Genomic DNA, 13263 nt, shown 5'->3' with positions numbered 1-13263 from the left:
GAGTGGGCCACGTGTTGAGGGCAAATGGAATGTTGTGGGAGCTATTGGAGGGTCGATAAGGAGACGGTAGGTGGAGGGAAGAAGAAAAAGCAAATCAGAATAAATATACCTTTTTGAATATTCCTGGTATATTAGAGAAATATTCAATGTTATCTGGGGGGCGGTTAGAGGAGAAGGTGCCCTATAAAATTGATCTCAACAGGTAAATATTAAGAAAAATAAATACGTTTTTACCGATAGATACTTTAATGATAAAACAAGTTGAGAAACAGATTACAATTTCGCGCTTCTATTTTCCCTGGCATAATTGATTCCTTCTTCAAGAACTTTCAAAACGAAGTCTACATTGTCATTGGTTGCGTTGTATCCCATAATTCCTATTCGAAAGATTTTGTTTGCGGTAGGTCCCAATCCTCCGCTTATTTCCAAGAAGTAGCTGCAAGGCAAATCATTACTACACAACACCAAAGCAGTGAAGAGACGTACTGTTTCATTGCGTATCCAGTCACTACGGTCCAGTCAATATTTTCGGGTACTTTCACTGCCGTAACAGTGGGCAAACGAGCGCTTTCCTTAGCTACCAACATTTGTAAACCCATCGCTTGCAATCCCTTGTGTAGTCGTTGCGCACACATTTTGTGACGATTTATCACATTTTCTATTCCTTCTTTACCCACTAACGACAAACCTTCCCTTAGACCGTAAAGCAGTGTTGATGAGATTGTATGATGGTATCTGCAATATAAGGCGTAATTGCATTTAAAATCCAGTCTAATTCAACCTACACTCTTGGTCTACCAAAACACGACCAGTAGTCTCCCAATATCGTCATGTCCCAGTAATATACCTTGGGAGGAGTCTTGCGAGCCAAGATCTTTTCCCTATACAGCGAAACATAAGTTGATCTCACTATTTTAATTATAATTACTCACTGTGCCCGAGAACTAAAAGAGATCGGAGTAATTCCAGGAGGAGCGCCTAGAACTTTTTGAGATCCAGTGTAGACAGCATCTACCTCCCATCGATCCGCATAGAAAGGGACGCCACCTAAAGATGCAACAGTGTCTACCACTAATAGGCAGTTGTACCTACAACTTGCATGAGAATATCTAAAAAAACGTTAGTGATGCAAATTACTTGTGGCAAATTAATCCTAGACCTTCAAGGGGCTGGTAGACTCCGGTGGAACTTTCGCCTTGTACTACGAATAGCAAAGCAGGTTTGTGCAGGCGAATTGCATCTTCGAATTCCGTTAATGTGAAGTTGGTGCCTAGTGCTGCTTCCAAACGGTGAACGGTTGCACCTAGAGATGTTGGATTAATTCGTCAAATCCACAACCAAAAAATATGTACTGTGTAAGTTTAGTTACGGGTTGTGATGTAACTAATGTGGCAGTTTTTGAATTTTATTGTTTCTGCTTTTAAGTATTTCATTAAAAGAGAAAACGCGAGCTACGCCACTGCGTATTTATTTGGCGCGAAGATAACAATTCAAATTCAAAGGACAAGATTGAATGCGCGTCCTGCGAGATGTTTTTTTTTGTGGACCGCAGCAGAATAATTGTGGCATGCAGTGTGTATGTATTTCATTCGCAAATATAGGTAAATGCATCCATTATTTTCTTTTAGAATTAACATAGGATGAGAATTAACATAGGATGTTAGGGTAATTGTTTTGTATTAATAGTTTATCCATTTGTTAGTGTGTTGGATTTATAAATTTGAATTTGCAAGGTCTTGTAAAACATTGTGCAAGGTTTACAATAGTTATTTATATGTATTAAGGGCATAATAGTGATGTTTATATTCTCGAGGGCGACAAGTTAAAAAGCTCGAGGGCCTATATATATATATATATTTATTTATATTATTTATATTATTTATATATATATCCGAGAGCTTTTTAGTCGCCCGAGAGTATAAACATCAGCTTATGCCCGTGGTACATACAAAATTTTATGTTTTACAAATAGTTTTCTTCGTCAAAGTAAATATTCGTTTACAAAATAATTCATTATGTTTGATCGAGTATGCGTGGTTCGAATTTGTTAATGTGATTGAAACCATCCAAACGTCAAACGTAATTTTAAATAATTCAATTCATCGTGAATGAGCAAGAAGCTCCAGAAACTATACGAAATAAGGCCAACCTTGTGATTTAGTAGGTATTGACAATTAATAATTGACGTTTCTAATTCTCAATGACCTGCAAATATTTATTTGTTTTGTCATTAAGTATAAATGAGTTAGGTACTATGGTGATACTTAATGCCCTAGGGCATAAAGTGGTACTTTATGCCCGCGTATCACAGATATAAAATGTGCTATGATAGGTTAGTAAGACATAAAATAAATTAACCCTACCTAGTAAAATTCTAAAACCCTACGATAGTCATAATGTATAAGGTTTCTAAGATGCGGTTCATAAAAACTGTAAGGCATTGGCACCCAAAACCCTACCCTAGAGCTGTGTATTTTTATGTAAACGTGGAGATATTAACGCTCTATTTTAGAAATTTTCGTTGAATCAACGGTTGAATATAATCAAAAGGAGAAAATACGGCCCCTAGATAATAGGCAACACACCATTTCCATCAAGTTTTACTTTTTTGAAGTGCACCGTTCGATTATTAAACAAATAAAATCCTACCGTATCTAGATGCCATTATATTTGCCCTTTCACCCCAAATTCCATTAACAGCAATAAGAACTTTGTCACCGGGTTCAATTAAATTGCAAAGTACGGCTTCCATTCCTGCATGCCCAGAAGCGCTTACTGCCAAGGTGAGTTCGTTTTTAGTTTGAAACACGTATTGTATTCCCGCTTTAATATCGTCCATGATCTATTCGAAAAGTATGTTAGTCTGTATTTCTAACTAAATAGAGGCGAACACTTACTTTGGTACATTCCGGATGTAGATGTCCTAGCACCGGTAAACTTAACGCTTGTAACACGCTTGGAGGGCAGTTTGATGGGCCGGGACCCATGAGGGTTTTTGATGGGACTACCATAGGTAGGCTTAACACTTCAGGTGGAGGAACGTCCATGGCGGTTGTATGTTGTCGCTTGAACAAAGACACTGTCACTCATGGAACATTTAGTTGTTTATGAACCAATATGATTCAAACTGTTTATCTGAGTTGTTACAAAATCAAACGAAATTTGTACTTTCTGTAACTGTGTAGGTTTCCACTGTGTTATTATCGTAACAACAACCGCATGTAAACTATGCAGCTTATCTTATCCACACTGACCTTAGATTACATATAGTAATCATACGTAACATGAACAAATACGGGTAAAACCTTTGATTAAAAATTTAATCATTGGTAAAAACTTATATGCCTTCATCTAGAACTTATACTTATGGAATTGAGCATCAACGAAAAACATATCTTTGTTTATATTGGCTATTTTTAATGACCTAATGATAGTAATGATTGCATAAACCCACCATAAAACGATTAATATCCTTCCATTAGGACCCAATGAAAATTTCCTTTAACCTTCAGTATCCCAAAATTGTTACTAGGCCAGGTCCTATTTTAATTATGTAAATATGCCCTTTAAATAAACAAAAGAAAATTACGTAGAGTTGGTGTGTTTTACACACAAATTGAAAAATCTTAAATTTCATACTTATATAAATAACTCAACTAGAAGATTTCCGGTTCTTAATATTGAACTTTCTTATCGTCTTGAAAATAAGTTCATACCCAAACATGAATTACAATGGAAAAATTCTGTCAACTGTTGTACACAACTACAGAAAATGTATCTCAAGAAGAGAGGTTTAAACTTCCAAAATTATGTTCGTCAAATTTCTAGGACACGATCCGTATTGAAATACAAATAGACAAATTCGGTTTACCTTATTTGCATGGTGTATAATTCTACCCTTTGAGCATTTGACTTTGGGCAACTAGAGCACTAGTCCATTGCTAATGTACTTAACCTTAACAAACAGACCTGCACCACAAATAATTTGTGAAGGTAACATTTAAGTATAAACGTCAGAAACTGTCAAGCGTCAAGTTGCCATTGCGCATGCTCCTATCAAGGATTTACTGGCTTCTACTGGGTTTGTCAATAGATGCGACTTCTATCAACTTTTAGTAGAATAGGAACGTTCCTGCCTTCTCAAGAATGCGTTTTTGAAATAGTTAAGAGAAATGACCGATCACTTCTCTTAAAATTAGCGTTCTCCTAATTAAGGAATAGGCGTCCAAGGGTGCTCGTCTAATGTTAGGATTTTTTACTACACGTTTTACATGTATCAACTCAAATTAGACTGTGATGTTAACCAACGAATCTCAAAACGACAATCATCAGACAACAGAACGTCGGCAATCTGAAAAAATCACGTTACCAGCATAGTTTAGATGCGAACTCTATCAAAACCCATGGAGCAAAGAAAACAAATGCTGGTATTTTCAACTCGACCAAATTTATTATTTTGCCAGTGACATTTTTGGGGTTCGTGTGGTCGCGATGACTATCAGGGGTCTATTCTGTATATTTTCGTTAAAAAACGATATCGTAATGGTAACGATTTCATCTTGAACGACAGATATATGCCGTATCACTGTCATATGGTATATTATGTCATACAGAATAGAGAAAGTCGTTGCCGAACGATATTCGCTATGTAACAACATCGTTATGCGTTAGAGAATAGAGGCACCTAAGATGAATAGACGATGCTGCGTTCAAAGTGTTAGGAAGGATACTAGGGATATGGCAGATTGTTTTAAGCAAAATGCGTCTATTTTGAGTTTATTTTCCGGCCATGTACTACAAACAAGTTGTCATTAAGGTAATACTTTCTTATGCCATTATCATCAATCACCGAATCAACTCGATCAACGTGGTCTGCTAAGAATTCCTTTTGTAAATGATTGGGAACCAAATCGTAAAACGGATTTATTGTAATGAAACGACCTGCGGATGTTTTAATTAATTTTTATGATTCAAGTGTAAAAAGTTCACCTTCTAAGTCCTCCCTACTATAACCTTCAAAACGAATTGCCTTTACTTGACAGAAGACACTTTCAAATCCTATATCTTCTAAAAGGCTAGTTAATTCCTTTTCTGGCATTCCCGGTTTCAATACCTGTTGGTAGTTGGTACAATAAGGTGCATACTTTTCATTATTACGAAGTTCTTTAATGATACGAGACGATGTACTAGAAGATACATAAGTGGCAAGAAAGCCTCCGTTCGGCTTCAACATTTTTAAAATGTTAGAATATAGTTTTCTACGGAAGTATTAGGTAGTTAATGGCTATATTGATCTCAGGTTACAAACCTATAATCCTCTATCCAATGGAATGTCATAAAAGAAAATATGTAGTCGAAGCGACCTACAAATTTATCGGGAACGTCTAATACATCAACTTTCTCAAAGCTAAGTCGATCGTCTTCGTACGTTTTCTTCGCGTAGTCGAGCATTGTTTTGGAAATATCAATTCCAATAACTTCTTTAACTTCTTGTTCCAGGTAGGGAAGAATAAGGTCGTGAGTCGTTTTTCCAGGGCCGCAGCCTATGTCTAGCACTGACTTGCCGTGGTTCGTACTATGGAGAATATGTGGAAAGTACGTGTCCAATAAATGACGATAATATTTCATCTGATGAGATAATATATGATTTATATACAGTTCTGGATTCTCCATCTCTTCAAAGAAAGGCTGAGTGATGATGCTAAACGTCCAAGACAATTACAGTACCTACATAGAAATCATATTCGTGTTTAACTATAGTAATAACTAAATAACATCACGGTACCGATACCTTCAAGAGCAGGACTCCAAGTGTTGAATCGTTTATAAAATCTTTGACGAGTATTTTCTTGGCTGCACTGTGCTAAAGATATTATCTTTGATGGTACTTAAGTAATGGAACAGATATTTTCTCAGTTACTTTTCACTTATATTTTGAAATACCAACTAGCCCACGTGTTTACACAACGTGGTTTAACGACAAAATTGTTGAATAGGAGTATTTCAAATGAATATGCCTGTTAACCTATGCCCACTCATATCACAAACTGGTTACTTATCTCATGTTCTATATTTTCTTGTCTATATAACTTTTAAGTAAACGGAAGTCCGGAAATCTTTCTTTTCATTTGTTCATCTTCATATTGTTTTACTATTATCTCTTGTAACTTTTATTTGTTTTAATTTTTTAATTCGATCAGCTGATGTTTCCTTTTAAATCTTTCCTATTACACAGTGGAAAATTTTGCAATTATTTTGTTCTCTTGATGTAACTATTTCTTTAGTTTTCGTGTCTTGGGTCCATAACCTGTTATTGTTGAAGTAATCTGGAGATACTGGCACAACAAAATTATTTAAAATAAACTTTATTAACGATGCTCGGGATCGTTTATAAATTTGTATTTATGTCTGTCTGTTCGTGTACACGATAACTGTGTTTAGAAACGTCCAATCGCTTTGAAAATTGGTACATATGTTCTTAAGGATATAAGAGAAAGGTCGCTTAGCAGACTAGCGGGCCAAAAAGTTACAGCCCAAAAACGATCTCGAAGATCGTTAGGTCTCGGATTTTTTACTACACGTTTTGCATGTATTTATTTCTCAAATTCAACTGTGACATTGTCAACGAACGAATGTCAAAACGCCAATCTTCAGACAACAGAACATGGAATCAATATCTCGCGTTCCTTCTGCAACAGTAATCCCAATCACATTGCAGTGCATTTTTTAACGCATCGCATTTTAGGAGTTTATTGAATACGAAACTTTTTGATCAAAACGTATACTTTGATTCCTTCTATTACCCAATTTTTTTTACATACCTATGATTCGCCACAAATAAGCTAGTGAATTTAACAGCAATATGAAATGATTATGTATAGGTACTGAGCACAATGTGGATGCAAACTCTAACAAAAACCTCGTCCTTGCCACCAAGTTGTAAGCCCTGACAAAAAGTTCCGTATATCTGTTATTGTTGTTGTTAATATTGTGATGGAACCGAATTTGCCCGCTAAAATTCGATTTAAATATTCCCGAAACCGACCCTGGCGCGACGAAAAAAGTCAAGATTGCGCTTTGTTTCGTTTCCGTGGAACACGGGTTTTTAGCGTAACAAAACGAAGTTGAGGTAAAGCTTATGTGCTCGTGTTTCCGTCCGTCCGTCCGTCCGTTCCATCGAGATCTCGGCCCCTGGGCCACCTAGAGACTTCGCGTTTTCGCTAATTGATAGCTGTTATGGTCTATATTTGCCCAATTCGATCAGTTTCATTTAACTCCATATTTTGCGCAAACTGCGCAATGCCAACTTTCATATTTATGGGGATATTTCTTTGAAATTTTAACCACAGACGCGTCTAGTAAAGGCAAACATTTCGCACATAGTAAAAATTATGTGGGCATACGCAGTGACTGCGCAATGTCAACTTTCTTATTTATGGAGATATTGCTTTGAAATTTTAACCACAGACGCTTCTAGTAAAGGCAAACATTTCCCACATAGTAAAAATAATGTGTGGGCATGCGCAGTGATGTGTGGGCATACTGCGCAATGCCAAATTTCTTATTTGTGGAGATATTTCTTTGAAATTTTAACCACAGACGATTGTACTAAAGGTAAACATTTCGCACATAGTAAAAATTATGTGGGCATGCGCAGTGACTGCGCAATGCTAACTTTCTTATTTATGGAGATATTTCTTTGAAATTTTAACCACAGGCGCTTCTAGTAAAGGCAAACATTTCGCACATAGTAAAAATTATGTGGGCATACGCAGTGACTGCACAGGCTGCTCATAGCCAACTTTCTTATGTATGGTAATATTTCTTTGAAACTTTATAACTTATAACTCCTCTCTTTCTCTGGACGTGGATGTGCTTCAATATGCAGATTCGACATTTTGTGTGCTTTTGGTGACGATGCGTCGTTTCAATACTTTGTGTTACGCGGCAATACCCACGAGTGGGTTTTGGAACATTTTTTTCTTCTCTGCTCTACATTGAAATGGGCCATAATTTACAATAAAAGTGTCAAATATAACGCTATGCGAGGGAACTTGATGATCCCTATCGACCCGACGTCTCGATGCGGGGTCGATATTAACAATTTTCGTCTAGGATTTGTTTAAAAAGGGGAGATTTAGGCAGAGGTATTTGTGCTTTTGTTGAGGGCAGAAGTAATTTTTACGTTGCGAATAGTGAGTGTAGCTTCGACAAAGGTGATGTACTGGTTTTTTATCTCTACGTCTATTGCATCCATCTAATAATGATATGTACGTGTTCGATTATTTGCCAATTTAATTCTATTCTCGTACAGCATGATTATTGCCATTTATAACACATTCTAGATACAACTTGCACTAGTAATTATACTGGTCATATTTTGAATTAAATGCATAGAGATTCTACATAAATATGTTGTTAATTTACAGTACTCATTTGTTCCAAGCGCTGGCTACATGAATTACTGACCGATTTACGTGTATTATTCATATTTAGATACTATATGTTCCCGTAGGGGCGATATTCAATACAAGTATGCAGAACTACATTTTAATTTATAATTGAATTTATTGGAGCACATTTCGCTTTGTTTGCCTGAATATGTTACTGTTTATTTACAACGTGCTTCATCTGGGGGCGAGTGACGTACGTTAGGTTGTTGATTGTTACATATTGCACTTGATATGTTGATTCTTTAGGAATTCCAGCGGAGCCTGTGATTCAACATTATCTTAATTTACTTGACAACCATCATAATATGCATTCATGCCATTACAGATAACTAATTTTGCAATAAAGTTCAATATTAATTTGTTGGCTGGGTTTTTTCTTGGTCAGTTCTTTTTTCCCAGCCTATTGTTATATTTGTACTCGGTTAACTACTATTTTCTAAATTTAATCATGCAATGGGAATTATTTGGATTAAATCTCCGTTTTTAAAGCATGTACTTGTTTTATTTGTATTCCTTACTTGATCCTCACTTCGACAGGCAACACATATCTTGTAGCGACTTTTAAAAACACAACGTAGTAAGTGGTAGTTATTCAGGTTAGGTAGCATTGTCTAGACGATCACGTACCATGGGGTTCAGTTAGTTTAGGAGGGAAAGTTTTGAATTTAAATCTTGAGTTGCGCAGTCTCTCGGGGCTGGCCTGGGTACATCACAATATTGTATGCGAATATTCCATAAATTCCGATAGACACCGAGGCGCCATGAAAGGTTAGTCATCGGCGATAAAGAACGAAGGCGGGTGTGACGGAATCTTTCCCGGAAATGTGATGTATTTTGGTCAAGAATGTTCGACAAGATTCGGGAGGACTCTGGTTTATTATATAAGCAAATCTCATTGAGTTTCAGTTTGAGTTCCAATTTTAACGCCGAAGTAATAAATAGTTCGCGTTGTTATAAATTGTGAGTTTTATAAACCAATTCATTTCAAGACTGGTATAAATTTATTGTAAATTTGTGAATAAATATTCAAATTTACGTTACACTGGTGTCAAGCGTCGGGTTGCATTTAGTGAACCATTTTAGTGTCAGTTTATGCCAACAATGATCAGATCTACGTCAGAAAAAATTTTCTTGCGTCGACAACTTAGTAGTTGCGGAGAAGCAAAACTGTAGCAATGTTTTGAACTGGAAAGCTCCCTTCTTTTATTTTATTTTTATGTACTTATTTGCCTTTACTTTAAAGAAGGATTTGTGAGAGGCGGATGTTACCCACACTGTACAACAAGTTAAAAAGTAATCGTAAACGATTTACATAAAGCGCAGTTTCACTTGCATTCATTTCCCATTTGTAAGATGCAACTTCTGTTAAAATCGTAAAAATCCGGCCACAAATATGAAAGATAGCGTTGCACATGGGCAATCCATTGTTGACGTGCTACTTCAATTCCAGTTTATGAGAAGAATTTCATTTCAATGCTTTTCTAAATAAGAAAGTTGGAACTGCGCATGCGCAAACCTAAATTTTAAAACTAACGTTAGATTTTCCTTTGTTCCAAGCGCCTATGTATCAAATTTCACTGAAATGGTTCCATAGATTAAAAAGTTTGCACTGCGCATGCGCAAAATAAAATTTTGAAACTGGCGCTAGATTTTCCTTTATTCCAAGTGCCTATGTATCAAATTTCATTTAAATTCTTCCATAAATAAAAAAGTTGGCACTGCGCATGCGCAAAACCAAATTTTGAAATTGGCGTTTGATTTTCCTTTATCCCAAGTGCCTATGTATCAAATTTCGTTTAAATTCTTCCATAAATAAAAAAGTTGGCACTGCGCATGCGCAAAACCAAATTTTGAAATTGGCGTTTGATTTTCCTATGTATCAAATTTCATTCAAATACTTTTATAAGTAAAAAAGTTTGCAATTCGGTTTATAAATGGTCGAGATGCGAAAAGGGCACTGTGAATTTTGAATCGATTCGATCAACTTTTGGCATTGCGTATTATATGGCTAAAGCTATGCCCATATTGAATTTCATGCAATTCAGTTCATAACTAACGGAGATGTAAAAGCGATCGAACATTTCTAAACAAAGTTATCGTTCACACGGACAGATAGATGGACAGACGGACAAAGGAACAGACGGACAGACCAACCGGCAGGCGACAGATAGCAATGCAAAATTATAAACGATCTCTAGGATCGTTAATAAACGGCAAAAGTGTAAAATTATGGAAAATGTAAAAAACGGGTTTTTGTTTTTTTTTACAATAACTTTTTTTGTAAGCGGTACAGAAAAAATTCCTTCCTTGGTACAAGACTCGACACCATAACGAACCAAATAGCGAAAAAAAGTAGAACAATAGCTCTTAAGATAAAGAACTAGTAGCGTCGCAAAACGAGCGGACGGACGGACGGACGGACGGACGGACAAAGTGGCCACAATAGCGCTTTTTTTTTAATTTTTGTGGAAATGCGCTAAAAATGTTTCGTGGGGAGTTATGTAAATAAGGTAAATTTCATATTAGTCATCCCAACATTCGCATCGGAGAGTATGAGGGAAAGTCATTCGTGTACGAGTATCAATACCTAGGGCGAATTAGTTCATTTCCACCAATATTATCGGACATTTCATATTTAATACCATAATATAACAAGATCAAGAGGACTTGTTTATGATTATTGTACTTCTAAAATGGATTACAAAAGTGTGTTTGAATAATTAAAAAAGTTACACAGAGGATACTGGCGACCTCGCTGGCGACTATATTTCAATGTCACTCATGTCATAGTACTTACCGACCTAATCGCTTTGGATATTTGTGAGTGGATACCTGTAAAAAATTAAATTACAAGAAAATAGTGTTGCTAGCCCATTTATAAAGGTGAGACAAAGATTAAGTTGGACATCAATTTGTTAATTGGTAGTAAATCAGGTAGCATACCACGTTTGAAATACAAATAAATAATTGAATGGCTTGAGCCTTGACCACCACAAAAGAAGCAAATTAGTTTGCGTTTTTTAAAAAATCATTAATTAGTTTATTCAAACAAGAACAGAACACAAATATCTAACAGTAGAATGTTAAATGAGGATGAGGTAGATTTCTTCCATCATTCTGTCTTCAGAAAGTGTTACCATAGATTGTATTTGGTCTATGGTGTTACCAATATGCTTGGTGCATTTCTACGGTAAACAGTAAACGCTTATTTGTTGAAGTAGGAACATAAATGATTTAGTTCCGGGGTACAGGAAGGAAATAATTTGCTTCCTCAAGTTCAGAGTACTTGTTACGTTTCTTCTTTTCAACGTCCTGGCCCACATATCAGGCTCACAGCAACATGGTAATGCACAACAATGAATTGCATCTGTTCACCACAGCCCCGTTTATTATTGAATCACTCAAGCTCCACATCCAACCAACTGGGAAGAAAATTTTTGAGGAACTATACGTGTTTGTCGTTGACGAATTGTGAACTTTCAAAACTGAAAAATACATAAAGATGAGCGCAATAGGGGTTTGTGAGTTTGTCACTCAATACCCGACCTCGGCGTGTTGGATAGCCCTAACTATTTAAATGTGGGGAATGTCGTATATTTTCATCAAATCCAATCAGTACCTCATAAGTAATGAAAGATTGTGCCTTTTTTTAGTATGAAAAATCAATTACGTGCAGGAAGTAATGATCTGCGGAATGTATTTCTCCTATCTCACATATTGACATATATCATTGAATGGACGGAAGAGCTCGTTCACACTTACAAATGCGTATTAGGGTAGCGAATTTAAGATTGATTGGTACACATATACGAGAAGCAACGCATATCAAAAGGGGTAAAACGTACCCTTGGGCACACGATACGCCAAATATCTGAACACCATCATATTGCTTGGCAATATGAAACGAAACTAACGTAAAAAATTTATAATCGTGGCGAGAATAAACATTACAACCTGTCGATTATTAGGTTGTTTCTTTCTAATTTTAGAAGAATGAAAGTAGGCAGTAGAAGACAGACGATCCTCTAAAAAAATTAACGCGAGTCACTTGGCACACTGCCGGTTTATAAAAAAAATGCTAGACCTTGAGGCTTGAAGGCGTTTTGGTGGAATTGTAATTTAATGGATATCCAAACCCGATTATGGCATTTGGTATCTACAAAATGCGAATTTCGGCGTATAATAAAGGATTTTGTGAAATAAAAATAAGCGTTAGAAGTGGTCTTGACTGTTACTTTTAAATATCTACATTCTACAGAATGGGTCCCTTGTGATATTTGTGAGGCGTATAAATAAATTAGTTGGGGAATGGGGACCCAACTAAGTTTTCTGGAGATTGCAAATCCCTTTGGCGTCATTTACGTTTATCATCCTCAATATACAAGTTTGCGTATTCCAAAATAATTCGAAGTAGTTACCAGAAAACTATAAGTTACGTGGGGTACATTGCTGAACAACAGTTACTGCCTTAGACTATGGAAGGAGAGGACTCGTAATCCAATCAAATGGAATGCTGTGCGGGTTGAAGCAAATTTTCGCACACCTTGGTGGCAAACAAATCTTGTTCACTTCTTGTTTATGCTGTGCAGACAGGGCCGGACTGGACCTACCAAACGGCCCGGGCGATTTTACCTCACCAGACCTAGGTACCAATATAAGGGAAACAATAATTTGTTTGCTAAAAGTAATTTTTATTTCTATTCAGTGAAGTAATATTGCAGCAATCATAACTCACTTAAACAAATACATTTATATAAAGTGCTATTTATTAAGAAGTAGACATAGGGATTTACGTGTACGTACGTACGGG

General features: G+C 36.2%; 2 protein-coding genes across 3 annotated transcripts; both read right to left on the bottom strand.

Annotated features, from left to right (window-relative positions):
* Positions 1-223: 223 nt before the first annotated feature.
* On the bottom strand, positions 224-12347 carry LOC116177013 (serine--pyruvate aminotransferase, mitochondrial-like). Of its 2 annotated transcripts, XM_031495866.1 has the most exons (9): positions 12299-12347; positions 11251-11285; positions 2898-3065; positions 2650-2842; positions 1138-1303; positions 933-1088; positions 786-881; positions 487-735; positions 224-436 (listed from the first exon to the last, which is right to left on the bottom strand). In XM_031495866.1, the coding sequence occupies exons 1-9, from the start codon at positions 12336-12338 to the stop codon at positions 274-276; spliced, it is 1266 nt and encodes a 421-aa protein (XP_031351726.1). In that variant the 5' UTR covers positions 12339-12347; the 3' UTR covers positions 224-273. The 2 variants fall into 2 exon arrangements, with proteins under 2 accessions (XP_031351726.1, XP_031351728.1); XM_031495868.1 differs by lacking the exons at positions 11251-11285; positions 12299-12347 and adding an exon at positions 3872-3981.
* On the bottom strand, positions 4632-5983 carry LOC116177014 (juvenile hormone acid O-methyltransferase-like). The gene is made up of 4 exons (XM_031495869.1): positions 5792-5983; positions 5309-5727; positions 4990-5258; positions 4632-4941 (listed from the first exon to the last, which is right to left on the bottom strand). The coding sequence occupies exons 2-4, from the start codon at positions 5671-5673 to the stop codon at positions 4766-4768; spliced, it is 810 nt and encodes a 269-aa protein (XP_031351729.1). The 5' UTR covers positions 5674-5727; positions 5792-5983; the 3' UTR covers positions 4632-4765.
* Positions 12348-13263: the final 916 nt, after the last annotated feature.

This window comes from Photinus pyralis, unplaced genomic scaffold, assembly GCF_008802855.1.
Source record: "Photinus pyralis isolate 1611_PpyrPB1 unplaced genomic scaffold, Ppyr1.3 Ppyr1.4_LG7, whole genome shotgun sequence".
NCBI lineage: Eukaryota > Metazoa > Arthropoda > Insecta > Coleoptera > Lampyridae > Photinus > Photinus pyralis.
This window is presented reverse-complemented; position numbering and strand designations above follow the sequence as displayed.